General features: G+C 40.2%; 1 protein-coding gene across 2 annotated transcripts in view; it reads right to left on the reverse strand.

The window, feature by feature from the left end:
* ETNK1 (ethanolamine kinase 1) overlaps positions 1 to 12788 on the reverse strand; it is a 31956-nt gene extending 19168 nt beyond the window's left edge. Inside the window, exons 1-2 of one of the 2 annotated variants that reach the window (XM_015869631.2) lie at positions 12487 to 12788; positions 660 to 919 (exon numbers count right to left, since the gene is read on the reverse strand). In XM_015869631.2, coding sequence (XP_015725117.1) covers positions 660 to 919; positions 12487 to 12642 — 416 coding nt within the window. In that variant the 5' untranslated portion in view covers positions 12643 to 12788. Of the gene's footprint in view, positions 1 to 659; positions 920 to 11929; positions 11950 to 12486 lie in introns of those variants that run through there. The other variant, XM_015869640.2, reaches the window with a different exon arrangement.
* Positions 12789 to 25685: the final 12897 nt, after the last annotated feature.

The following is a 25685-nucleotide window of genomic DNA, read 5'->3' on the forward strand; positions in this document are numbered from 1 at the left end:
ATAAAGAAATCAGCAAGTGTATAAATAAAAGCAGCACAGCCCACAAGGTAGCATATTTTAAGACTCATAATGTCTTTAAGCAGTACAATGTGTGAAGCACTGGCGGGAGATAAACTGGATTTCAACTACACCATGTATATTTGATATCTATTCTTTGGCATGCACATCTCAGAAGACTTTACTTAAATTAGGTGCAGTTTTTAGGTATCAAATTTCAGCTCACACATGAAAAGCTAAGAAAACCTTTAAAACATCAGCATTTTCTACTTGCTACTAATGTTAAAAAGTCTCAGTGAAATATTTTGAACCTATTCAAAAATGAAATATAAGAGTTAGGATTCACTTTAATGAAACCCAGCCCCTCTAAATGCACCACATTAAATTATTTCCCAAACAGCAATGTTCAAGAATTGAACGCTCACTAGTAGAACTTAAATGTATATGAAGTGAGAGCAGCAAGGATTTTTTCCACAACTGAAATATCATGATTAACTATGTAAAAACAATGACCCACCACAAGTTTGAAAGTCAGTTTCAAACAGGCTCATAATAACATTCACTGTGTGTCTGCTCATAAACTAAGCCTGAGATACTCTGGATTTGAAATCATATATACATCACAGAACTTGTGTAATAAAATAATTAAGTAAAAAGCTTACCTGAAAATATCAGGATTGCATACATGCTCAGGATCCAGGGCCTCTCCCTGCATGAACTCATAGCACAAGCCGTTGTTGAAAGTACAATATAGTTGAGGTGCACAGCCATGGGCCTGCAACACACGGAAACTCTTCACTTCTTCATCACGGTCGACTAAGAGCTCAGTCTTGTTTCCATAGATCCTAACTAAAACCACATCATCTGTTATGTCACCCACGTAGCAGCCAATTAATTTATTGGTGATTCCATCAGTAAACAGCTGAAAAGAAAGATAACACATAGCTTAGTTTTGCATCTGTATTTCCACAGTTCAAGAAGAGAATACAAGGTTACTCTTTGGCTTTGGATTTAAAGAAAATAAACCTTTAAAACACAGGAAAATCATGAAGAAGACTGCAAAATTTTTCAATATAACCCACCAGAAGAAAATAGGCCAATGTAAGAACATGCTACAGTGAACTACAGAAACACTACACATAAAAGGCAGTAGCTGAATGTTTCATGTTGCAAAACAAGTTCTCACATAACCACTCTGAAACTGATGGATTAAATTGGCTGAAATCAAAGCCTGAACAAGGTAGCAATCCCAAAGTTCTGTATCGTGAACACAGGCAGCACAAACAACGTTGATTCACTTCAGAATTTCACTATTTGCTGATGAGTGCACAAACAGTAAAAAGATACTCCTGAAGTCCTAAGGCGTTCCTTCTAACAAAGCGAAATTGAGGTAAGGCACAGTCCAAGTTCAGTGTTACCATCTCAGTAGCTGTGAGGTTTTACAGTTTGAGAACAATTCCTAAAGTCACTTTGGATCCTCCACAAACATGAAAAAGCACTTCGAACCCAAGACCTCAGCTTTCAGCCTCAGGTACCACTCCAAGTTGAAGAGCTTCTGACAAGACTCACTCTTTTCATCATTCTACTTGATAACTGGTTCATGCTATTCAGGAGGCAAACAAGCACTTTAAGTCTTTATCATTAAAGATGCACACAAAAGCAGTTTTATAAAGCCCTGCCATTTATTTTTGCTTCAGAGACCAGCCTAGTAACTGACACCTGAATAGACAGGAGGTGCGGCAAGTGACCCTCTACAAAAATAAGTAAAAGCATTACATTTACATCTAATGACAACCTATTCATTGCCCTTCAAGTAACAGTGGAGGTATGATTGCTTTGAGTTCCTAGCAATGGAAAAAAGGAAAAAAGAAAGAAAAATTCTCACTAACTACTGTTTCTCCTTTCAACATTTGATGACAGGACTAAATTGGTCACTAAAAGAAGCAGCGGTCCCACCAATGCTATCAGGTAAGCTGGCTAAATCCAGGGTTACTAAGAAGGTACGTGCATAGAGGTGCATGTAGTCCAACATTGGAAAGCAACACAAAACAAATAGCAGTTCTCTCATCTGGAATTTTACCAGCTTAGAAAATAGGTGTTTGGTGCTGTCAAACTTTGTGCCCTGTCAACACAGGCTGAGTTCTTGCTAAATTAGCAATACCCATCTCAACTCTAGCTTTTAAGTAAGTTATTTATGGGAAATACATTAACATTTTCAGGTGACAAGCACGCTTTTCAACAGCACAAGCAAAACCATCAGTATTTTCATGACACCTCAACAGCCCTCTGCTATTTTAAATATGAGAAGTAAGCAAAAAGTGAAAGAACCCTTCAGTATCTTCCACTAGAATAAATGACCAGAAAGTAGCTTCAAGTTGGTTAACACGTTCGTATAGATTCACACAATTTCCCCTTTGGTGGGCACCTTGCAACTTTTAAGTCCTTTTTTAGGAGGCACATTCATCATTAGTTCTCATTCCGTAAAATCTGGAAGGACATAAGAGACCAGCAGATTCACAGCTCAACTACCCCATTTAAACATTTTCAAACTACGTAGTTACTCAGTTGCAAGGAGCTTTTGCTTTATAGGCAATCTGTAGACTCCAAGGAACCTCAAAATTCATAACTGTAATGAAAGCCAGAAGAGCAGATACGTATTGAAACCTATTTATCAGAATTAGAATAATAAGTATCCCAGAGAAACAGTTTGAATTCCTTATTTACTGGTATTAATTCAAGCTTCTCTTCCAACATCTCTCCATCCAGCAGGAAGTCGGATGGTTTTGGTTTTTGGTGATGGCAGCAAAAGGAGTCACAGACTGATTTATTCACCTTCCAAGATGCAGCCCTAATTTTGAGAAGCACAGTAGTATTGGAAATAAACTAATACTTGTTTGAACAAGTCTCACGGATTGGAGAAATCAAGCATCAAGAACAGTTGCTTGATTTTGATTATACTTATCTATTTTTTAAATTTAAATCCTATCGTAAAGCTGAATTACACTGCTTATGTAACTCACTCAAAATTGAGGACTTTACAACTTATGGATGCTTATTATCATCTATTATTTTAATAACAAGAGATGAGTAATGAGAGTCTTTAGCAGTCTCCTAAAACTACAAAATAATGCACTATTAGAGCACTAAAACAAAGTTTAGCACCATGTCTACTCATTTTTACAGCAAAAGGAATACATTTATACTCTAACATCACTCTGCTCTTTCTCTTGATACTCATGTGGATGATACAAATACTCTAAGATAAGGAAGATGTGCTTGAGCAATGGAACATTACCTGATCTGCCCAAGCACAATATTTTTGTTTCAAGCCATGAGCAACACCACAATAATGCACAACTTTCTCCCTCCATTTAAGTACACCATTATAGAACTGTTAGGTCAAAAGGGGCCTCTTGTGATCAGCAAAGCACTGATTCTTACACATTTTAAAATACAATTAATTCAGTGTCAAAGAGTTCACCACCAGAACCTCAAACTACTTGCTTCTGAAACATACTGATGCTGGAAGCATATGCTCTTAACTAGCATTCAGCTAAGGCAAGCATGTGTCTGGTTCTCAGAAAAAATAACAGTGGCATTCACATATAAAACAAATTTACTAAACAAGGGAGAAGACCTTTAGCTTAGAAGGATTCATGTTTTCTAAACATGAGCGCCTGACATATGGGCAAGTCCTGATTTGTCCCACAAAGTACCCTGAAACAGGTTGCACAACCTCTTAACAATCACATCTCTGCTGGAAGTCCCTGAGAAAACAAGTCATAACCCCTGTAAAGAGGTCTCACCATGGAAGTGCATTCCAGAACTACAGCTAGTGTCAGGGTATTTAATACATCACATATCTGGACCAACCTCTAACTGACTCTGAAATAACATCTCTCCTTGCACTCTTTTTCCCCAGAATGTAGTCACACTTGGACTCAGTTTTGGTCTGAGTCCTGCACAGGTACATCAACACCTCAGCTAGTTAGCCAGACAAAAATCAAGCAGAATTTGAATAAGAGGAAGCTGAAATAAGCCAAAGATAATAATGCACAAAGCTAAGCACAGGGTTGGTAATTTGGACTGCCACAGATGGTGCCCACAACCAATTTATGCTCCTGAGCTCCATCTTGTTACTCCTCAGCAGCAAAAGGAATGGATTAAGTTACACTATTATTTTGACATTCCTGTGTGATAAAAGAAAGGTCATTTTCACAAACTCTGAAAAAGCACTGTTTAGTAACTTATCAGCTTGCCTGAATAACAAGTGAGCATCATCCTTGGCAACCCATTTTAAGAATGGGCAGACTCCTGACACAGGAGCAAGAAAATGTAACCCTGCTACAAGAAAGTAGTTGGAAAGTTGAACCCTTTTGTAAGATAAAGAAAAAAAAACAAACTTATAAATAAGAAATTTCACTCAAGACCTAAGACAAGGACACGAGACAAATGGTCTCGATAGATGTACCACAAGCAGGCAGTGCTCTGTGACTAAGCACTTTGTAACTGCCAAGGAAAAAGTTCTTAAACCACCAAGAACCCTGTTTTGAGACTCTGATTTGTCTATAAGCAAAAGTTTCAAAGAGTTTATTGCCATCTTCCCCCCTCCCTCAAGAAAAATACTAGAAAAATACTTAATAGAGTTATTAAGAACCCAGCAGAATAGAGGAAGAAAATTCTTTAAACCATCGGAAGAAAGAAATGCATCTATCTTTATCTACTGGCAAAGGCAGCAAACAGAATCAGAGACATAACCTAAAGCAATGGACTTGACTGAACTACATCTACCATGGTTTTCTATACCCAAGTCACTCTGAAAGCAATGCCTCCTATTTATTACCATGAAAACTACAAGAGACGCAAAGAGCACAATGACACTGTCTGACAGACCAAATTCTCAACTACAAAACACCCTTTTTCAACATAGTCACCACCACACGGAAGAACTCAATTCTACACCACTTTATATTCACTTCCATGTTAAGATACCACTTTGCCAGACTGCCCTACTGCTGCAATCTGTCACACAGGACCAACACACCACAGAATACTGGTGGGAAAGTTCAGCCTCTACTGCCACATCACCACCACCCACCTCAGGCGTCAAGGTCATGATATAATAAAACATGACATAATAAAATGGGAAGCTTTAAGAGCAGCTTAGCATGAAAAAAAGACAAAAGAACTTGTAATCAAACTTGCCTTTCCCTCTATGCAGAACATACTATGTGGAAGACCAGGTTTTAAGTCATGAGAAACAGCAACAGCATGTACAACAAAGTAAGAATCTGAAGTTCCCCTGTACTGGTCAAACAAACTTCTGGCAGCTGTGAAGCTTTTGTCATACTGCACAGGTCTGTTATCCCCTCCAAAATAAGCCTAATTAGTGTTAATAAAAGAAAATCTCTACAAGAAGGAAATTGGCCTCCCTCAAATGATAATTTAGGAACTCTACTTCTTATTAGCATCTAATTGTAACATGCTGCTCCAAGTAATTATTTACACTCAGGATCACTTCATTTATTGCATCTTAAAAAGGTAGTTAGCTTACTTTCCTATTAACAGCATTTAGAACAGCTGATTTTTATATTCCATCGTGAAAAAAAATACGTTGCCTAGAAGTAAAATAACAGTCTCAACAAAAGAATAAAATATTACATCATTGATGCTGCATTTAAAGAATATGCTTTGCATGTTTAACCTGAAACGCAGCAGAGTGCAACAGCAGCTCTTTAACAAAAGCACGAACAGAGAATGGACTCTTAGTTACAGAGACAGGAAAAAATAATCAAACTCTTGATTGGAAGAAAAAGGAAAAATCTACAGAATGTTGCGTATATCTGAAATAGATTAAGAAACACATAAAGCCAATATAGAATCATAGAATTGCTTGGGTTGGAAAAGTCCTCAAAGATCAAGTCCAACCACAGCCTAACCAACATTAGGTTACACAATCCAGTAGAAGCAGAGAACACAACTGAGCACGCAGCACTGTAAGGTCTTCCAAAAGTGCTTCTTAAAATTAAAGTACTAAATCTGTATTGCACGGTCTATACATGCACACCCACAACATCACATCAGCCAAGAACTCCAGGAAAATATAGGCTTTAAATCCCACATACTCAAGGATAATATCATCTGAAGCTCTCCAGGCACCAGAACCATACACCCCCTGGATCACTGCACTTGGCATTTGAAAGACAGTGTGCCTGCTTGATTTGGGTGCTCAGTTGACCAGGAGCAAGCATGACTTGGTGTGAAAAACACCGAGGCTCACAGGAAGGCAGTACGTTAATATTGCCATTCCATTATCAGTTCAACTGCAGGCTACATCAGCAGTTTTCCACTAAACTCTCATGGCACTCAGCCATGACAGCAGTATGGAGAAAGCAACAGTACTACTTCTCACACTCCTAAGTACCATAAACACTCTTTGGCTACCAAACAATAAAGCCTGAAGAATTCTTTTTTTTTGTGGTGGTGGGATTTTTGTTTGTTTGGATTCTTTCTGAACGTTTTTAATTTCACATCCTACATGTTCTCAATATGGAGGTCATGTAAAATTACAACCCATTATAAAATATGAGGCCTGCTCCAACAGTAATCTCCTACTTTATTACACTGGTCCATACAGTCAGATGCAGATGGTGGTGGTGTGGCAGCAGAAGCCGAATCTTCCAACCAATATTCCATTGCATTTTGTTGCTGTGCAATAGACAGCAGCAGAGGGAGAGTCTGACATGGAAGAACATATGAAGCAAAGGCATGGCATTGAATTCCTCCACATGGAAAAAGTAGCAGTGACATCCATCAATGCTGAACGTTTCTGAGACTAAACAGTGGATGTGAGCACAGTGAGGCAGTGGGTGGTGTATCTCAGTAGCAGCATCAGCAATGTGAAAGACAAACCACAACTGTCACACTGTGAACAACAAGAGACTCAATCAGCTCATCCACCCAAGTATACAGATTACAACCAGGGAGGGAACTCATACAGAACTGAATATCAGCTTCGATAGGTTAGAAACAATGGTGACAACGTTGGAGAATTGCAAAGTTTGCACCAAGAGAGTCCCACAAATGCTCACACAGGAACAGAAAAAACACTAAGCAAGATTGTCTGTATCTATTAAACCATTAAAAGACTGAAGGTGACAGTTTCCTGGATCACATCATTATTGGTGATGAGACATGGTGTCAACACTATGAGCCAGAGTCCAAAGGAGTGGCAACATGGGAATTCCCTATTGAAAAGAAGTTTAAGATCTAACCTCAGTGGGTAAAGTGATGTGCACCATCTTTTGGAATAGGAGAAACTTCTCTGGATTGCTTTGAAACCAGACAAGCCATCAACTCTTGACTGCTACATCACAACACTGAAGGCTCAAACTTCCAGACTCAGGCCAGAGGGGAGGAGGACAACCCTTATCCTGCAACACAGTAACACCAGGCCCCATACCAGTCCCAAGATCATGAAGAGCACTGCCAACCTTGGCTGGACCATCCTAACACATCCACGATATAGCCCAGTTTAAGTACCTACTTACCTCCATCTACTTGAGCCAATGAAAGACGAACCGTGTGGACATTTTCCTAGCAATGATGCCATCATAACAGCAGTGAAACAGTAGATCGCCTCCACTGAGGTAGATGTCTTTAAGCACGTCATGCAGGCTTTCATTCATCACTAGCAAGAAGGCATAACTAATGGCAGTGACTAGGTTGAAAAGCAGCATTTTGTAGCTGAGAGTTTGCTCTATCAAATAGTGTTACTGTGCTCTTTATAGCTGTTGCAGTTTCCATGGAAATAAATAGGAGGCGTTACTTTAGGAGCAGTCAATGTACTATAGAGGCATCATCTTTTACAAAGACTGGTTCTGATATAAATGAGTTAAACAGTCATCTTCTATGCCTGAATAAATCTCCAAAGAAGAATAAAGCATTTTTTAACTTCTTTCTGAAGAATACTCTCCCAAGAAGGCAGTCAACATCTGATAACCAGTTAAGACTTCTGAGGAAGTGTATTGCTTTAGATCTTTTTACAGACTTTGTGATTTTGATTAAAAGCTGTAGGCAAATCAAAACAAACAAGAAAAAAAAAAAAAGAAACTAAACATAAAAATAGTCTAAGATTTTATTCTGACTCAAGAATGAATTTACTGCTCCTCCCTCAGAAGGCTTTGATGTGAAATGTAGAAAAAAACCCAGAGGCTAAGGAGGAACATCTTAGGTAGCCCCCCTTCCTTCCCAAAAATCTAACCTTCAGAGCAAATTATGCACCATTACATAGCCACATCACAGGCTGTGACTAAGCCAGTATTGATTACCTTTATCTAGAACCAGAATCGTCGGTACAGACAGCACATCTAGAGTACACACAACTGAGTTACGTCACGCACTGTGACGCGGCACATAAATTAAGACCTCATCACACAAATATGACTGCTGCTCCACCCACAGATACCACAAAAGCTCTTTTACAACCAATTGAGTTTATCAAACTTTAGACACTTCATGAGAATGAAGAAATCAATCAGCAGATGACATCTAATACTGCTTCGATTTTCAAACTACTCTGACTTTGAGTTCAAGTACCTCTGAGTAGTTATACACCACAGAGCATCAGCATAGCATATTCTTGAAACTATTTTCTTCCTATTTTCCTTCAGTCATCCTTGCTCTAAATAGTAACTTTCACAACTGTTGAAAGACCATGATGTCCTAGAACAGCCAAGCAATAAAAATAATACTCTTGAAAAATTGTAACACTGAGATTCAAAAATAAGGTTACAATTTACATCATTTTACACGATAGTCATATTTTATTCTTATTCGATTATCTCACGGTTCTCAACTCCATATATAGTTTAAGCAAATCTAAGTATTTTAAAGTCATTCGCAAATCTGAACCTAGGCATAGTTTAATATAAAGAAAATAGCAAGACCCACACAAGAACAGAACTGAAAGCATCCACCAGAAAATACCGACCACAGAAAAGCTACTGAGCACAAGACAGGAAGGATAAAGCAGACATACAGGAAGCACTGATAAATGCAAAGATACCTACATCCTGACAATAACAGCAGAACTAAAAAGCAAGCAACATTTCATCGTGTGAGGGAGAACCAATCCTGATACTTAATTTCAATTATTTTAGACACTCAAATCTGGCTGCTGAATTTTTGGCACGTATCATGCAATTCAAATAACCAATGTCTAAATTAACACTAAGTCTCTTCAAGAGGAAGGTCAGGGACCTTTTATAAAGATCAAATCAAAATGGGAAGAAGTAAAGACTGTATTCCTCATTCCATAGCATTAGACTACAGAGAGGCAATCCTGTATTAGCCTACTGATCCTTCTTTATGACCTGACGTGAAAGACCCTTAATAGGTCATGGAATAAAACAATCTGTGCTTACAGCAGTAGTCACAGGTTTTCCCATGTTATAACTTGAAAACAGATTCTTCTTCAAAATCAAAATTTCATCTCCATGAGACAAGGGAAAATAAATCTGTAGACTATGATTGTATTTTCACAACCTCTTTAAGGCAGTAGAGCTGAATATAATCACAGTTCTCTCCACAATTTAGAGCAAATTGGAGAGGATATAAAAATTGGCATGCTCACTTTCACTAATCCAGAACACTGTCTGAGTTTGGAAAGGCATCTTCTCTTATGAAGTCCAAACACATTATTCCCTGTTATTCATTATAACCAATTTCTGGATTCAGCAAACTGTAAGTGTTCAGCGGGAGCTCGAAACATTTAGAGATCCCTTCCAACTAGAACTACCCAATGATTTTATTACTAAAATCACATGTAATAAAATCAAAAGCTACTAGTGCAAAAGGCACATACTTGTTCTAATGACACAGCTTTCTGCAATCATAAAGCAGAGAAAGTAAATCACAGAATCACAGAATGACCCGGGTTGGAAGGGACCTCAAGGACCATGTAGTTCCAACCCCCCTGCCTGGCAGGGCCACCAAACATACACCTTTACTAGATCAGGTTGCCCAGGGCCCCGTCCAACCTGGTCTTGAACACCTCCAAGGACGGGGCATCCACAACCTCCCTGGGCAGCCTGTTCCAGGACCTAACCACTCTCCTAGTAAAGAACTTCCCCCTAACATCCAAACTAAATCTTCCCTCTTTCAACTTAAAACCATTTCCCTGTGTCCAAGAACTTAGAGAAAATACTCGGTTAGTTCTAGGCAGCTTGTTGCACATCATCTAGCGACAACCGCACAGACAAAACATATGAAGGTCAGTGTTCAGACAGGAAAACTTGGCTTTTCCTTACCAAAAAATAAGAGCCCGAGTATCTAAGCTGTTCTGTGGTGATCACATTCACATGTAACTGGACACTGAGGAGTTACATTACAATAAACCACCTGTGATTCAGAAAGCAGCTGGCAACTAGTACAGATTCTAGAATTTTGAAAATAAATCAATAATACCAGTTTAAGCACTACGGAGATTTTCATCCTCTGCTGACTAAGCAGCCTGACACAGAATGGTACATTCCGTGTATTTAGTTTTCTAAAAACAAGAAAACTTAGTTAACTTTAAGTCAAACTCTGGGCTCTTCAACTTCCTACTTGTCTTTTTGCACTTAGAAAGGCTTAGAGCAAAGGCAGTTAACAACACAGCCCAGAGGAAGCTCCATCTATAAATGTTTTTTGTCTACCTTTCTATGATGCTGCTGTTTCAGATTAGTCAAGCATATTTTCCACGCAATACATGATTCTCAGTTTCACCTCCCTCCTAAATACACAGCCTCTCTAAGAAGAGGAATGCAGGGCAGACCTTCTGCTTGCTCCATCCCTGGAACAAAGGCAGTTACTTTTTATTTCAGCATATAACTACATGCGACATGTGTAACCACAAACATTCTTGCTTCTTACATACACACAAGTTTAAAAATGGACTAACAAGTGAAACTAAAAGGTTAATGCAGAGCTGTGTGAGCAGGGTGCTCTTGTTCATCTTACAGAAGGAAACAGAAAGAAAAGTTAGTTAAAAAGAAAGTTTCAGTTTCAAAGTAACTTAGTTGAAGCAAAAAATGAACCTTTTTTTTCACATACAAACACTGAAACACAGCAGCCAATGACTTTACTACAGCACGGTCATGCCGTGTTCTATGCCAATGGTACCAGCGGCTTTTATTCTGCTCATTGCTCCTTCTTCTAAACTGGGTAGCAGAGGAAGGAAGTGGGGTTGGGTTTCGCATGTTCTCATAGGTTTGTTGATTTATTTATTTAAACACATACTAGGACTTTCCCAAAAGGTTAGGGCCACCCCATGTAAATTTAACAAGAAAACAAGTTTCGTTTCCCAGGGTGCATGAAATTAAGTTTGTTAAGTGTCCCCATCACTGAACTAGACCAAAATTCACAAGCAGGGCTCTGTTCAGTATCCTTCTTCACGTCGTAAAGCTATTTTCACTGTACATCAAGATACATAAAATAGCTCTCTGAAGAAAGATATCTTACCTACATTGGGACTGTGCTTTGCTTGAGGCCGTAGCCTTCAAGTAAATTACCTGAAAACATTACCTTCATCACGGAACTTCAGAACATTGAAGTCAGTTTGTGTGTTATTACCACAGAGTGCTCAGTTTTGCTACTGTTATTACCACAGAGTGCTTAGTTTTGCTACAGCAGTTCAAAGAGAAATAATTCTCTGGAAATGAGAAACTTCACTAAAATCTGAAAGCACTGCACGCTGTCACTGCCGGGTCACAGAGTTGAAGGGCATGGCACAAAGCGCCCACCTGAGCACAGGCAGTACATGAGCAGCTGTTCCTCACTGCTGCACACACGTGGTGAAGATGCAAGCAGGGCTAGGTGAAGTATATTCTAGAAGCACAAAGCAACCAATCCTCACACAGATGATTCATCATAAATATGAATGATTGCTCACCTAGCTCAGCACCAGGCAAGGCTTCGAGGCGAGCAAGGCCGTTACCGAGGCAGATACCTACCGAGATACCGCTGACAAGGAAGAAAAACGCAGCGACCCGAGGCTTTTATTGACGTTTATTACACACGAACACGCGGGGCGCGCCCGCCGTTACCTCAGCGGCCCCTGGCCGCCCTCCTTCCCCCCGGGTGCCTTGAGGCGCAGCCCGCCGGCTCTAAAGGCACGGCGAGGGCAAACCTTCCCCCTGCTTTCCCCCGGGCAGCAGGGCGGAGGCAGCCAAGTTCCAGAGTGTGGGGTGCGAAAGGAGGAAGAGGAAAACGAGAGCCGGAGGAGGGGGCAGGGGATGCTGCCGGCCGCCACGCCCCGCCGCCAGGCAGCTGAGCGAATGGGGCTCGGCGCAGGGGGCTGCCTGCGGAGAGGAGGGGGAGGGGACGGCGGCGCGGCGGCTCTCCCCCGCACAATGGCCGCCCGCCCCCCCTTCCTTCCCTTCTCTTTCCCTTCCCTCCCCAGCCCCAGAACGCCGCATCCCCAGCCCGCCCGGCCCCGGCCCGCCGTACCTGCAGCGTCACCTCCTCGGGTCTCCAGTGGGGCCGCAGGCGGCGCAGCAGTTGCAGGGCGCCCTGGCGGCATCCGGGCCCCTCCCGCTCGCTGACGGTGATGTCCAGCTTAGGCACCTCCGGGGAGCCGGGCGGGACGTGGATGTAGTTGGACATGGCGACGGGCGACAACGACAAGGACGAGCAGCTCGGTCTGATGTCTCCTCCGCGGTGGAGCCGGCAACTGAGGGGGAAATTTCCACTTGGGCTCTCGATAAAGCGGCTCCACCTCCCTCGGCTGAGGCGCGGAGCAGGCTGGGAGAGCGGGTAGGCGGGCGGGGCTTGCGGCGTCCTCCCCCCCGCCGCCCCTCACCTGCAGCCGGCTGCCAGGCGGGAGGGGCGGCCCGGCCGAGGCGGGCGTGAAGGAATGCGGCCGAGGCGTGGGTACAGCCCGCAGCCGGTCGAGCGGCTGATCGCAATCGGGCTCCGAGTTACCCAGCTCGGTTAATTTTTAGCCTGTAATTTCCATGCTTGCCTTCGTAAGGCTTTCCCCCTTTACGCACCCCTTTCGTTTTTCCCTGAGGGTGTATTCCTGCTCACCGCCTTGCTCCGCTTACTGCGGTTTCAGCCGGTTGTTCGCGGTGTGGTTTGTATCCCCGTGGGCGCTGAGGAAGTACCGCTCTATGCGTCTGCCTTGTTATCATCGCCCTTCCTATAGGCGGTACGGAGAACTAGTGCTCCTTTTCTCTCTTTTATCTTGGAAACAATGCCGCTCTCGAGCTTTTAGGAGGCAGTTTGAGACCTTCCCATCAGCCGAAATAAAAGCACTGGCCATACCTAAATACAGCATGTTACCAATTAAATAAAACCCCAATGATTCTATTGTTTTAAATAAATATTTGTATGTTACTCATAATTTACCCATAGTATCCCCACAAGCACCTGCATCTGCTATCACGTTCCAAGATCTTCCCATGTAGGCAGCACTGGAAACTCCAGAAGTTCCTCAGTCATAAAGCAAGTTTACTCAGTCAGCCTAAGAAAGACAAACAACAGAGTCACGGAATCAAAGGGTTGGAAGGGACCTCAGTAGAAAATCATGGAGTCCAACCCCCTGCTAAAGCAGGTTTCCTACAGCAGGTCGTACGTGGAAGTGTCCACATGGGTCTTGAATTCTTCAGAGGAGACTCCACAACCTTTATGGACATGTTCCTGTGCTGTACTGCCCTCACAATAAAGAATTTCTTCTTTGTGTTTCTGTGGAACTTCCTGTGTTGCAGTTTGTGCCCATTACCCGCTGTTCTGTCCCTGCACCCCACCACCACCAGGCCCCATTCATTTAACTCCCACAATGATTTAGATACTGATAAGTAGTGATGAGATTCCCTCGCAGCCTTCTCCAGGCTGAACAGTCTCAGGTGTCTCAGCCTTAGAAGGCTCCAAGCCCTTGGTCATCTTTGATCATCTTTGTGGCCCCCCTCTGGACCTAGAAGGTGTCTGTCTTTTTTGAACAGAGGAGCCCAGACACGTCACTTTATCCTATGGTTCTTCTTCATTCACTCTCCTGTTTGATGCTCCACTCAAGCAGAATTCAACATTTGGAATAGTCAATAAACTAAAAATAATTCCTTTCTTCCTTAAACATTCTTTCACTCCTTGTTATCATTAATCTTAGTATTCTCTTCTACTTGGACTTTCATTCAGACCTTCCTGTAATGTTTAAAATCTCTAGAGCCAGGAATCTGTCTTTGCAGGAGTTCAGGAAGCAAAATTTCCTTCTGTTTGACTTCAGATGAAAATATGTTGATGATTGGTGTTACTAGTGTAAATGTTATTCTGCATTAATCACCTTTTTTCTATCAAGAAGTAAGGTGGTAAGATATGGGGGTCTATATCAAATTTCTAGAGTCACCAATGTCATAAAATGTAAATATCTAAATGTTACAGCTTCAGTATATTTCTAGTGATAATATGTTTTTGGCTTGCCTATATTTAAATCTGTTCCCTAGAAGAAGCTATTCCAAGTTCTGTAATACTCTTTCCTGTGATTTTGCATCTATATTTTTATATACACTGCCTTACCCATTATTTCCAGTAGTCCCCTGCACTTTTCTTCTTTGAACACTGGAAGTTTAAACACTTTTTATTGTTAAAAATATATGTATTTCTTTAAACACACAGATTTCATCATTATTTATTTTCATACATTATTTCATCACGTGAACTAGCATTAGTACCAGTACTACCATAGTAGCATTATATCACTCTGTCGGGTCAGGTATGATATGCAGTGTCCTCTGTTTCTGCTCACGCGGTAAGGTAGATGATAAACTAAGACTTGCTTACAGAGTAAGGGCAAAGTGACATTTTCGTTAAAATAAAATGTTGAAAGTTGAATGCTCCATCTTCCGCATGACCTGCTCAAAACAGAGATTCAATCACTCTAATGCAGAACATAATACTCACTCCTGCCAGAAGCCATATTACTTTCAGTTGTTGACTCCAAGAAGCTTTGCTAATTTGCCAAAATCTGACTAAACCTCCAGAAATTGGCTGTGAATGTATTTTAAACATAAGGGGAGAAGCTGGATCCATCATGGTGTTTAAACTGTATGGGAATTAAGGAAGCAGAACTTGAAGTTCATGATATAAAGGTATATCCCTTTTGCATGTCCTCAAAGTGCATGGGGTGAATTCTTCATTTCTATTTTAAAGCATTATTTTATTTTTTTTTTCCTGCAAATTCTATGTACAAATTAAACATCAGAAAACATTTTCTAAAGACTGGTAATCTTAAAGTTTTCACTAATAGTATATTTTTTCTCTTTTGGAAAAAGATATCTTTATTTTCTTTATTCCTCCTGACACCTATACCCTACAAACTGAAATCCATTATTAAGAACTCCACTGGGATCCTCAGAGTCTACAAAGCTTTCAGGTCAACTATGGACTTGTTCTTAGAAAGACCTGATATTACATGAAGTGAAGATGTGGAAGTTAATTGAATAACGTGTTTTCCCTTAATATCTGCACATATTTTTTTAGACACATATTAAACTAAAGCCATACTAAGGCTGATGGTATAGATGTATATAACATGGAATTGGAAAAAACAGGGCGTATTAATACTCTCCCAACCAGCCAGACTGGGAATTTGCTACCTACAGCCTGTTTAAGCTGTTTATCCTCATTGTTCTGTTCTCTTTTTCCATTTTCTACTAATCAGAAACAAGGTTGTGCCATTTCATTTATTTCTACGTTTTTCACCTTGCATTTAGGTCAGCTCTGCATATACTATAAGCTCTTTAGAAGTTTTAAAGAGAAAGAACAGGCTTGGAACCAGATTTAACCTCCCAGATGCAGTTCTGCTGGCTGCTTTTCAAAGCCAACAATTCAATAATTGCTTCAGGAGAGCTCAGTGCATAAACATGACTATTGGTCAAAAATGCACCATTTCTAGCCATAATTAATTTTGATAATGGTTTGCTTATTGAAGAGTTTCCAAATACTGCTCTTATATCATCCTTATCTTACAGATGGAAAAACTGAGTCACAAGAAGGTTAAACTTTCCATTAGATCAGTCACTCGGTGGGCCTGGAAATAATTTTTGAGTTCCAGTCCAGTCCTTTGATCATATCATTTCTTCAGTGCTTTAAAGAATGTCATTTCTGATGGCTATACAGCATGTATTATTTGTGTCAAGATGAAGTGCATCTCCGCACACACAGTGTTAAAGTGTAATTCAACTCATATTTATTTATTTATTATATTGATTTTTAGAGCTCCTACTGCCCTAGCATCTGTATTGATTTACCGGCATCAACTCTCAATACACAAAGTTGACAGTTCTATCATACGTTTATTGTATTCTGTAAACATTTCGTTTTAATCTTGGTGAAGACCAGCTTGAAATACATCATTTTATAAAAAATCCTGACAGTTTATAAATTTCTCTAAGATAGTTACAGCTCAATATGTTATTTATATGGTAAAAAACACTCCTCTTGTGTAAGCTGCTTGGCAGAGCAATGAATTATAGCTTTTTCAAGCATATTTTGAAAGAATATTTTGATAGAGTAAAACTTTCAGTGCTTGTTGCAGTTTTATGATTTAATTTTCTAGTAGCCTGCCAATTAGTGACCGCACCTGAGACATTCTTCATGATAACTGATGTCCTGGCTATCTTAGGCCTGTTTTTTTTTGTTTTGTTTTGTTTTGTTTTTCCATTATGGGAGTTATGCTGGGCATAATCTAATCTTTATAACAGATGTGAGTTCTTCTGAGACTGTTTAGTGGTTTCCACCTCTTTCAGTTTTTCAGGGTTTCACCTGGAAACCTTTGTAGTTCCCAGTGGAAGTCCGGACATCTGTGGAAATAGGCTTTGTTACCTCCAAGGCTGCTTCAGATGAGCACACAGACGTCTTCCTTCTATTCTTCCTTGGCTCTTAGTCTGTGACCTGCAGGATGAATCACTATGGATAGTTACCAGTCACACATCCTGCAGGAAACCTGGTCTCAACTAAGCAAAACACTGAAATATGTTTAAGCTGTTCCCAGTTATTTGAAGAGACAAAGCCTGCTTAAATCAGTAGGGCTATACACTTGCTTAAGTTAAATCACAGTGAGCTGCTCAGCAAGAGGTTCTGTGATTTCTCAGTGCCTGTGAGGGTAAACTACACAAACATTATATTCTTTGGATATAAAGAGAGAAAACCTTCATACTGTATTAAGAAGTATAGGCTAGATAAAGCAGCACAAAATCAAAACTGAGGCTGGACTATGTGTTTATGTTAATAGGAATATCTATGTTCTAAAACTGGAAGAGTAATTAAAAGTTGGTTGATCTAAACTTGGGCTGTACACACACCCAGTGGTTTACCATATTGTGATGCTTTTCTGAAAGGCAAAAAATACCTATATTATATAAGTATCCAAACAGGGTCTAGTTAGGTGTATTTATGATGCCTCACATGCAAGAATAAATTAATATGAAGCAATATAAAAGGAGGAGTTCAATGGCTTTTATATCTTCTGGAAATGTAAGCTTTTCTAACTTCTTATTGTTATTATGACCAAACATCCTCCTCAAAGGAAAAGTTAGAAATTTTGGTAGTTTGAAACTTTGCACAAAGGAATTCTCTGTGAACCAAGACAGTATCAAATGTGCATTTAAATACTGTGTTAGCTTACAAAAGAAGCATGGAATATCTTATTCTTGCTTTCAAGGTAATACAAAAATGCCATTGTTTTCTCACATCTCAAATCAGTATAATAGCATGAAAAGGATGTGTGGGAGTTAGGTGAAATAAATTAAAACAATTTCAAAAAGCATCTACAGATTTGTCTTGAGAGACCAAGACTGCAGTTATCAAATATAAATGACTGCCAAGTCAGGCACAATCAGTAATAAAGAAACAAAAAGATACACACACAAGGAAAAAGAAGAACACAGAGAGAGAAAGGAAAGCAAAGAACGGGACGTTTTTGTCATTTTTTTGTCATTCTGAGTCAATGAGAGAAGAAATTAATAAACTGGCATTGTTCTTAGTGACCTTCTTGTTGGTAGTTTCAAGAAGGATCAAAGAATCATAGGAGTTATGCAGAAATAGTGCTGTGTTGTCACTCTTGTCTAGATCCTTTGCATCAAGCTGGAGGATAAACAGGACTCTGGAGCAAAACCATCACATCCTTTCTTTAAGGCTGTGTTGGCTTTTTACTGTCTCAGCTTTTTCCCAGATTCTTTTCTCCTTTTGGCCTTCTACTTTGTAGCAGTTTATATTTATTGCACGCCAACACATGAGGGACCAGCACAGTCTGGTTAAAATCAGTCACGTGCAAGGAGCAGAACTTTGCACGGCCGATCTCAGTGCCCATCGCAGTCACCAGGAAAACAACCATTTACCTCACTGGGAGCAAATGAAGCAGAACAGGTGCCGGTACATCTGTACAGTCACATGTACTTTGATTAAAGTTCACAGTTCTGCTCTCTCACTGCCCTCACCCCACCAATGAGGGTGCAAATTCCACCTCTGTGATCTGGTGGGGGGCAGCAGGGGCTGGCAGCTGCCTGGGAGCACTCAGGGCCTGGCACCCAAGGCCTGTGCAGAAGCGGATGGAAGTGAAGCCCTGGCCAAGGGGACCACAAAGGGCCATTCATGCACGCAAATATGAGTTTCACAGAGGCAGACTCAACGTTTTATTCTGAAACTACAGGCTGTAGGCCACCTCCTTAACATGCTTTCAGAAGCCTTGAAGATGTTTGGGTTTTAGTATCCTCTATTACAAACTTACAGACTGCTTTTATTCCTTAGAGGGCTTGCCAAAGAAGCACGGTAGACATAAGAGTACCTCAGAATGGGCTGATATTTAATCACAGGTTGTAAATACCTTTTACAAACTTCCCTATCTGCATCTGCTGCTATGCATGGCACATCATCAAGTTAATCAGCCTTGTTTATGTCTTCTGTAAGGGAGAGTTTGGAACATAAAGTCTCAAGTTTAAAGACAGTAAAGCTACATGTTTGCACTGGGAAAAGTAAGGAATGAAGCTATAAAAGATTTACCAGGTGTACACAGTCAGCTTCTGAGAAGTCTATGCTCTGCTCTGTAGGGCTGCAGAGCTCAACCACAGCAGCACAGAGGGCTGGAAAGGAGGACGGCTCGCCTGGTTCCTGCCAGATCAGACAACCAGCAGCAGGCAGGATGGTGAGCAGCAAGAAGTGTAACAGAAGTTGCTATCGAGAGAACATCGTGTCTCACAAGCAGAGTTCTGAGTTTTATCAAGTCACCTTGAAAGAGAACCGGAAATCTCATTGCCGGATAAACAAAAGCATTCCTAATGATCACCAGCTTTCCTCAATTGTTTCTTTCACATCTTGCCTCAAAGTATTTTAGCTGGCACAACAGGCTTAACTCCGCAGTCTTTACGCTTGAAAATGTAACAAATTTTCCGGTTCTTTCCAATCAGCAGAACTTTTAACATGTGAAAAGGAACGAATATTCATTCCGGCCTCACCCCCCTCTCTCCAAAGCACTGCTGGAGAGGAGCAATGCCTCTGTTGCTTCCCTACACGCTGGAATTTTGCATTACTATGTCAGCCGGTCCTCCCAGCCCCAAGCCGTACTGACTGCGGTTAGCCCGGAGCACCGCAGATCATCTTTCACAGGCAGGTTGCAACTGCAACCTTCTGCTCCCATTCTGCGATCCACCTATCTTCTGCATCAGTGTTACTTGAGATTTACGTTTGTACGCCGACTGTAAGCTTCTACCTTAGTTGCGGTTTTCTTGTTTAGTTTTGTTTTGTTTCTTTAGAAGATACTATTTTCCCTGGTATTCATTACAGCTGGCTTTGGGTATGTCGGGAGCTTAGTCAGCAGTTAGAGCAGCGAGAGGCCAAGACTTGTTTTTCTTCTTTTTATCCCTTCCATCCAGTGGAAAAAGTTTCCCGCTGCTCTGTCTACTGATATTCGATATCCTGTCTCCGACTGCCGTACATCTTTAAGTTTTAAAGAACAGCACGTCAGAGAGCTCTGTTAATTATCACTCATCTTGAGTTGTCTCTTTTTTTTCCTGCATTTTGGAGGTGATACTTCTCAGGGGAGTGGTTGTTTTTTTCCCCTGATCCAACTGACATTTGTATAATAAAAAAAACCACTTTCTCATCTGTCTCATGTTTTGCAGCAGTGTATTTAATCTGCAGAACTAAAAGAATGCTTGCAGTAAGCAAAGCAGCAATTCAGCACAGAATCATAGAATCACAGAATTGTAGGGGTTGGAAGGGACCTCTAGAGATTGAGTCCAACCCCCTGCCAAAGCAGGCTCCCTACACCAGCAGCTTATTCAGAATGTATTTTACCAGTAATATTGTAATGTAGAAAAAATAGAGAGATCTGGGGAGCTTCTCTTGAAATAGTTTACATTCTAATAGATTCTCCTGGTAGGTATCTTGCTGCCTGTGCTTTATGAGCACCTTTTTGCAAACAACATCAAATACCTCCATTGGAAAGGAAACGGTGAGAAGCCGTTACTGTGCAGTTATTGATTATTTAATCAGATGTACTACTGACAGCCATTTAATGATGAGTAAACTGTAGAAGCACGTCTAAAATCTTATCCTACCATGACTGTTAAAGTTCCTTGTTATCTTTACAACTGTTTCCCACTATCTTTGGGAACAGGAAGCTTTAATCTGAAAAAAAATAATACAAGAAGACATAAGCAGAAATACTGTGGGAGCGATTGCAAGGTAGGTTGGCCTGCAGTTGCATGGATTAACCACCCAGAATTTAGATATGTATGCAACATCTTTGATAGATCTTTAGCAGTGGAAAAGCAAAACTCATGAGACAGCTCTTCTGTGGCAGTCAGTTATAATTCAGTAAATCATTGTCTTGCTTTACTTCGCTCAATTTAATTGCACAAAATCATTGGCTCAAGGTCAACTTCTATGTGATCCCTAAGAGTTCACAGAACAGCTCTTCCACAGCCACAGACAGTCTTAAAGCCAGAACCACACAGGGACCTGTGAGGAGGAAAGTGGAATAAACCCAAATGTCTGAACTTTCAGAACCCTTATAAGCAATAAACTTCAAAACATTTTGATGGATTTGAGATCACAACATACTTGTAGTTCTGGTGGGTTTTTGTTTGTTCGCTTGCTTTTTGTTTTTGTTTTTGTTTTTTTTCTTCTTTTCACCTACTGTAACTTTCATGGTATTTAAGGAAAACTTCTTCTAAATCTTGTGTGTACGTGAGAGTTGGTGCCAGAAACCAAACATCTGGCAGAAAATATTTTCTCCTACAATAACATTTCCTTTGCTTACTTTTTTATAAAGCAAACTTTAATTATTTCCAGAAATATTATGTGTTTCTGCTCTTCTCTGATGTATTTTAACTTTTCTTTCCTTTGAAAGTGAAACAAAAAAACAAAAAAAGCCCCCTAAAAGTCACAAAACTCCCCCAAAAAAGTGGAAAGAAAATCTTTGTGGTGTTTTTCAGCATTCCTTCCTCAGCCTGCTGTTTGAATCTGATTGCAATAATTCACTAGATGTTTTCATAAAAAAAAAGCAGGGCTTCTTTTGCAAAGAAAAGCTCTTAATTAAGAGGTTGTACCTTGCAAAATCTGAATTTCATAGCAGAAGGATTACAGAGCAGCACACAATAAGAAGAACAAAGCACATTTTTGATGTGTTTACTGAAAGTTGCAGAAAAGGGTTAGAAAATGGTGTGCAGTAAGCCATGCTGTGGGTTATTGGGTTGTTTTTTTGGAGGGGGGGAGGTGTTTGGAGGTGGGTGTGTTGGATACTGTATGAGGAAACAATTTTAAGAAGAAAAAAAAAGAAAAAAGAAATATGAGAAAGCTGCATAGTGGAGAGGTTTAGACTCAGAGTTCAAGAAGCAGCTGAGACAGCCATGGCCGTAGCATTGGAGAGGCAGTTCGTATGACTTTGACCCAATTTGACAAAACCCTGAAGTTAACTGCAGCTTTATGTGAGCAAAAGATGTTTCTGTGTGGACACAAAGTGAATAAAATCAGTACAAACAGTTCAAAACAAGATAAAATGTTTCCATAGGCTATGTCTGAAAAACTAATCACAACTTTTATGTCCCTTATCAGGAAAGCACGGAATTCACTCCAATAAAACTCAGGTCCAAGGAATTTAGAATAAATAAAAGCATTCTTAATGCTTTTTTAATTCTTAGTTCCATAGGAGTATGGAAAACAGTGCTTTGGGCACTTTATCTAAATGCTGTGGCTGACTAATTTTATGACCGATAATAATACCTGCAGTTACTGCACATGCTAATTTAAGGATAATAAAGATAATAGTGATTAAATCTTACTCTTGTCTGTTATAAACCAAATTGTCAGAAGTCAAGAAGGAATTTTTCTCTTTCAAACCTTAGTATGTAGAGCACTGCATATTTTGTACTGAATTATTAGAAATATGTTCACCTTTCTGGTTTTTTGTTTGTTTGGTTGGTTGGTTTTTTTTTTGTTTTTTTTTTTTTAAGTCTCTGGTTCTTGCATAGCATTGAGTATAGGAGAGTGGATTGCCCATCCTGTATAGCATCAGATTAGTTTTGGTGTTCTACAAACATGCAAGCAGGCACACACACTGAGAGAAACGTTTATATATTAAAATGTATGTAGAAATATGTGGTGATCATATTCAAGCATTCACGTGGTCCTACATAAATGTTCTAGAATGCTTTGACTTTTTTTAGCCTGGTGCATTGTAAGAATTATACAGCATTTCTGCATTGAGCATTCAGGACACATCCTTCTGCACGTCAGCACCGAGATCTGACAGAAAGAGGGAGTGCTGCCACGAAGCCTTTCTTCTCCCCTAATGAGTCTTCACGGGCTGCTGAGGAAATCCAGGTCCTTAGAGAGTTCTGCATAACTTTCAGAGGTTTTCTTTTCTTTCTTTCTTTCTTTCTTTTTTCATAGACAAGCATAGCTGTGTATCAACTGTTGCTGCATGTGCAGAACGCACATATATTAGCTTCTAGTTTCTGCTGAGACCTCATCAGAAAGACCACATACAGTGCTGACTCCATAAGTTAAAAACCAAAACAAATATGGATAAGGAATAAAAACACGACTCCTATCCCCTTGTAAGAGGAGTTTTGAATTTAGCAAGTTCCATCCAGTACAACAAAGTCTGTATGTGGGTAGAGTCACACTCTACAAAAGTATTGGGGCAGAAGTCTTTTCACTTTAGGATACCTATTTAAGCTAAAAGACAATGTTGGTGTGCATAAAATAGGCATACGCTGCTACTGGTGTTCCAGGTAGAAATTTCTGATTATGTATTGCTGCTCTGAAACAGCCTTCAAATATGAGTAATGGGGACAAGAAATGTCTGGAAGCTAAGGCTAAGCTTGACTTTACTATTAAGACAAAGTATCTGATTTATTTTCCCTCTCCTGAATCTAAGCAAGAAGGATGTTTCACGGTGGTTACTTTTTAAAGCTCCAGTGCTTTTTACACACATACTTAACTGGAACTTCTTCAACCAGAAGGAAAAAAAATAATAACAATAAAATAAAGAAGTAACCTACAAGTTAACTAGCTACATATCATCTGAAAACAGCCAAGGAAACCTTTATGCCCAGAGACAGTTAAATCACAAGAGTGATTTAAAGTAAGTGTTGCTTCGTATGTGTGTGTTTGTTTGCTCTTTGTTTTAAATATAGGTTAGAATATTATTTCTAAGAAATTCCAGGCATTTACCTGCTGGTTTACTCTGATCAGAGTGGAAAGTGGAAAACAACAGTTTGTTAGCTATACTTAGAATTCTGTCTCATACTGTTTGGAGTCATGGTAGTCTGGAGTAAGAAAACACGCAGAAGCATAACCCATTCTAGGTCCAGTCCAACACTAGTTAAGAGTCTCAGTACTTCTGCACATCTGAGTATGCAGTCATCTGAGATGGCTAAAATAGAATTATGATTTTTCCAGCTTACTTTTCAACTGCACAAAGTTCAACTACCTAATTCAATTCATCACGATGTATCTATCTCCGGTTAAGACAGCTGGGAGGGAGGACTGCATTTTATCTCATACCAAAGTTCTTTCATATGACTCCTTGGAAAAAAATGCATATAGCTACCAAAAATAGAAAATGAAACTGTGAGGCATAACTGATTTATAAGCTGAAGGATCATTTTCCTCTAGGAGCCATTCAATATCACAGTTAGTTTTAAAACAAAACTTTTATAACAGTGAGCTTTGACAGTAAAGCCTCAGTCTGGCACTGGAAGAGCTGATAGCTGCAAAGGGTGAAGCTGAAAGACAGATCTGGTATGCCTTTGCTGCATGTAGATGACAAAGGAGGTCCATAAGCATGGTCTTGTATACTTATCTAACAGTTGCCAAATATTCAAAAACTTCATGCCAAGTGAATTACAAAGTATGAGCTAGTATATAAAATCTCACACGGAGTCAAGATCCTTCGCACAAATTTCTAGTAGTTTCCCTACCTTAACAGCATCACTATTCACTCATCATTTTAGTTCTCATCCACAAGTTCAAGACACCAAGCTAAGAACTCGTGAACTCTATGTGGCTCGAGTGAATATTGGAGCACATCACACAGCACGCATGCATCTCAAACACTTAATGATGTATGCATCAGGATTACCGCCTGTGGAGAACAAGCAGCATACTTCCAACAGCTTCACCCCAGGCCACTGTCTGTGCTTTCAGACTACAAGTATTCTAACCACACTGACTTCAAACACCGTATCAGGTCTGTATTATGTGATTTGTGGTGTAACTAATATACTGTGATAGTTTCTGCATTGCCTTATCTCAGCAATGCCTAAATAAAAAAACAAAAAAACAAGCACTACCTGCGCAAGAAAAACGTTTCAAACACTATCCGAGACAGTTTGTGCTTTTTCAAAGCTGAAAATCAGCGCTATCATGCTCCTTCCCCACACATCCAAACAATAACAAGGTTGAAACAACATTAGTTCTGTCGTAATTTTGAAAAAATCTTCCAACATGAAGAGAAGGCTGCAATGATTTATCTGTTGACTTAAAGCACTGAAAGTTACATAGTATATTGAGATAATCTCAGACATAAGAGGAAAATCACTGGAAAGGAAGGCCACAGATAAAATATGATGCAAAGGTGACAGCAGACCTTCAGAAACTGTGCTGGAATTAGGCCTTCAAAAATTCAAGGCCTCATCTTCATATAGATCACAGCTATGTTTCGCAAGAAACTCGTCAAGTCATTGACCTGGGTTTCTGCAAGGCTTATGTCATAGTCCCACACCACATTCTTATCTTTAATTTGGAGAAAGATAAATTTGCAGGATGGACTATTCAGTGGATAAAGAACTGGTTGGATGCTCACAGCCAGAGCGTTGTGATCAGTGGCTCTAAGTCCGGGTGGATGCCAGTCATGAGTGTTGAGACTGCTGCTCCTTAATGTCTTTGTCAATGACAGTGGTACTGAATGCACCTTCAGCAAGTTTGCAGACAACATCAAGCTGAGTACAGTTGATACACTAGAAGAAAGGGATGCCATTCAGAGGGACCTGGACAAGCTTGAGAAGTAGGCCCACATGAACCAAATGAGGTTCAACAAAGCCAAGTACAAGTTGCACTTCGATTGTGGCAATCCCAGGTATGTGTACAGGCTGGGAGATCTCTTTCAAAGCAGTCCTGCAAAGAAGGAGTTGGGGGTTCTGGCAAATGAA

The sequence above is a fragment of the Coturnix japonica genome, chromosome 1, assembly GCF_001577835.2.
Source record: "Coturnix japonica isolate 7356 chromosome 1, Coturnix japonica 2.1, whole genome shotgun sequence".
Lineage (NCBI taxonomy): Eukaryota > Metazoa > Chordata > Aves > Galliformes > Phasianidae > Coturnix > Coturnix japonica.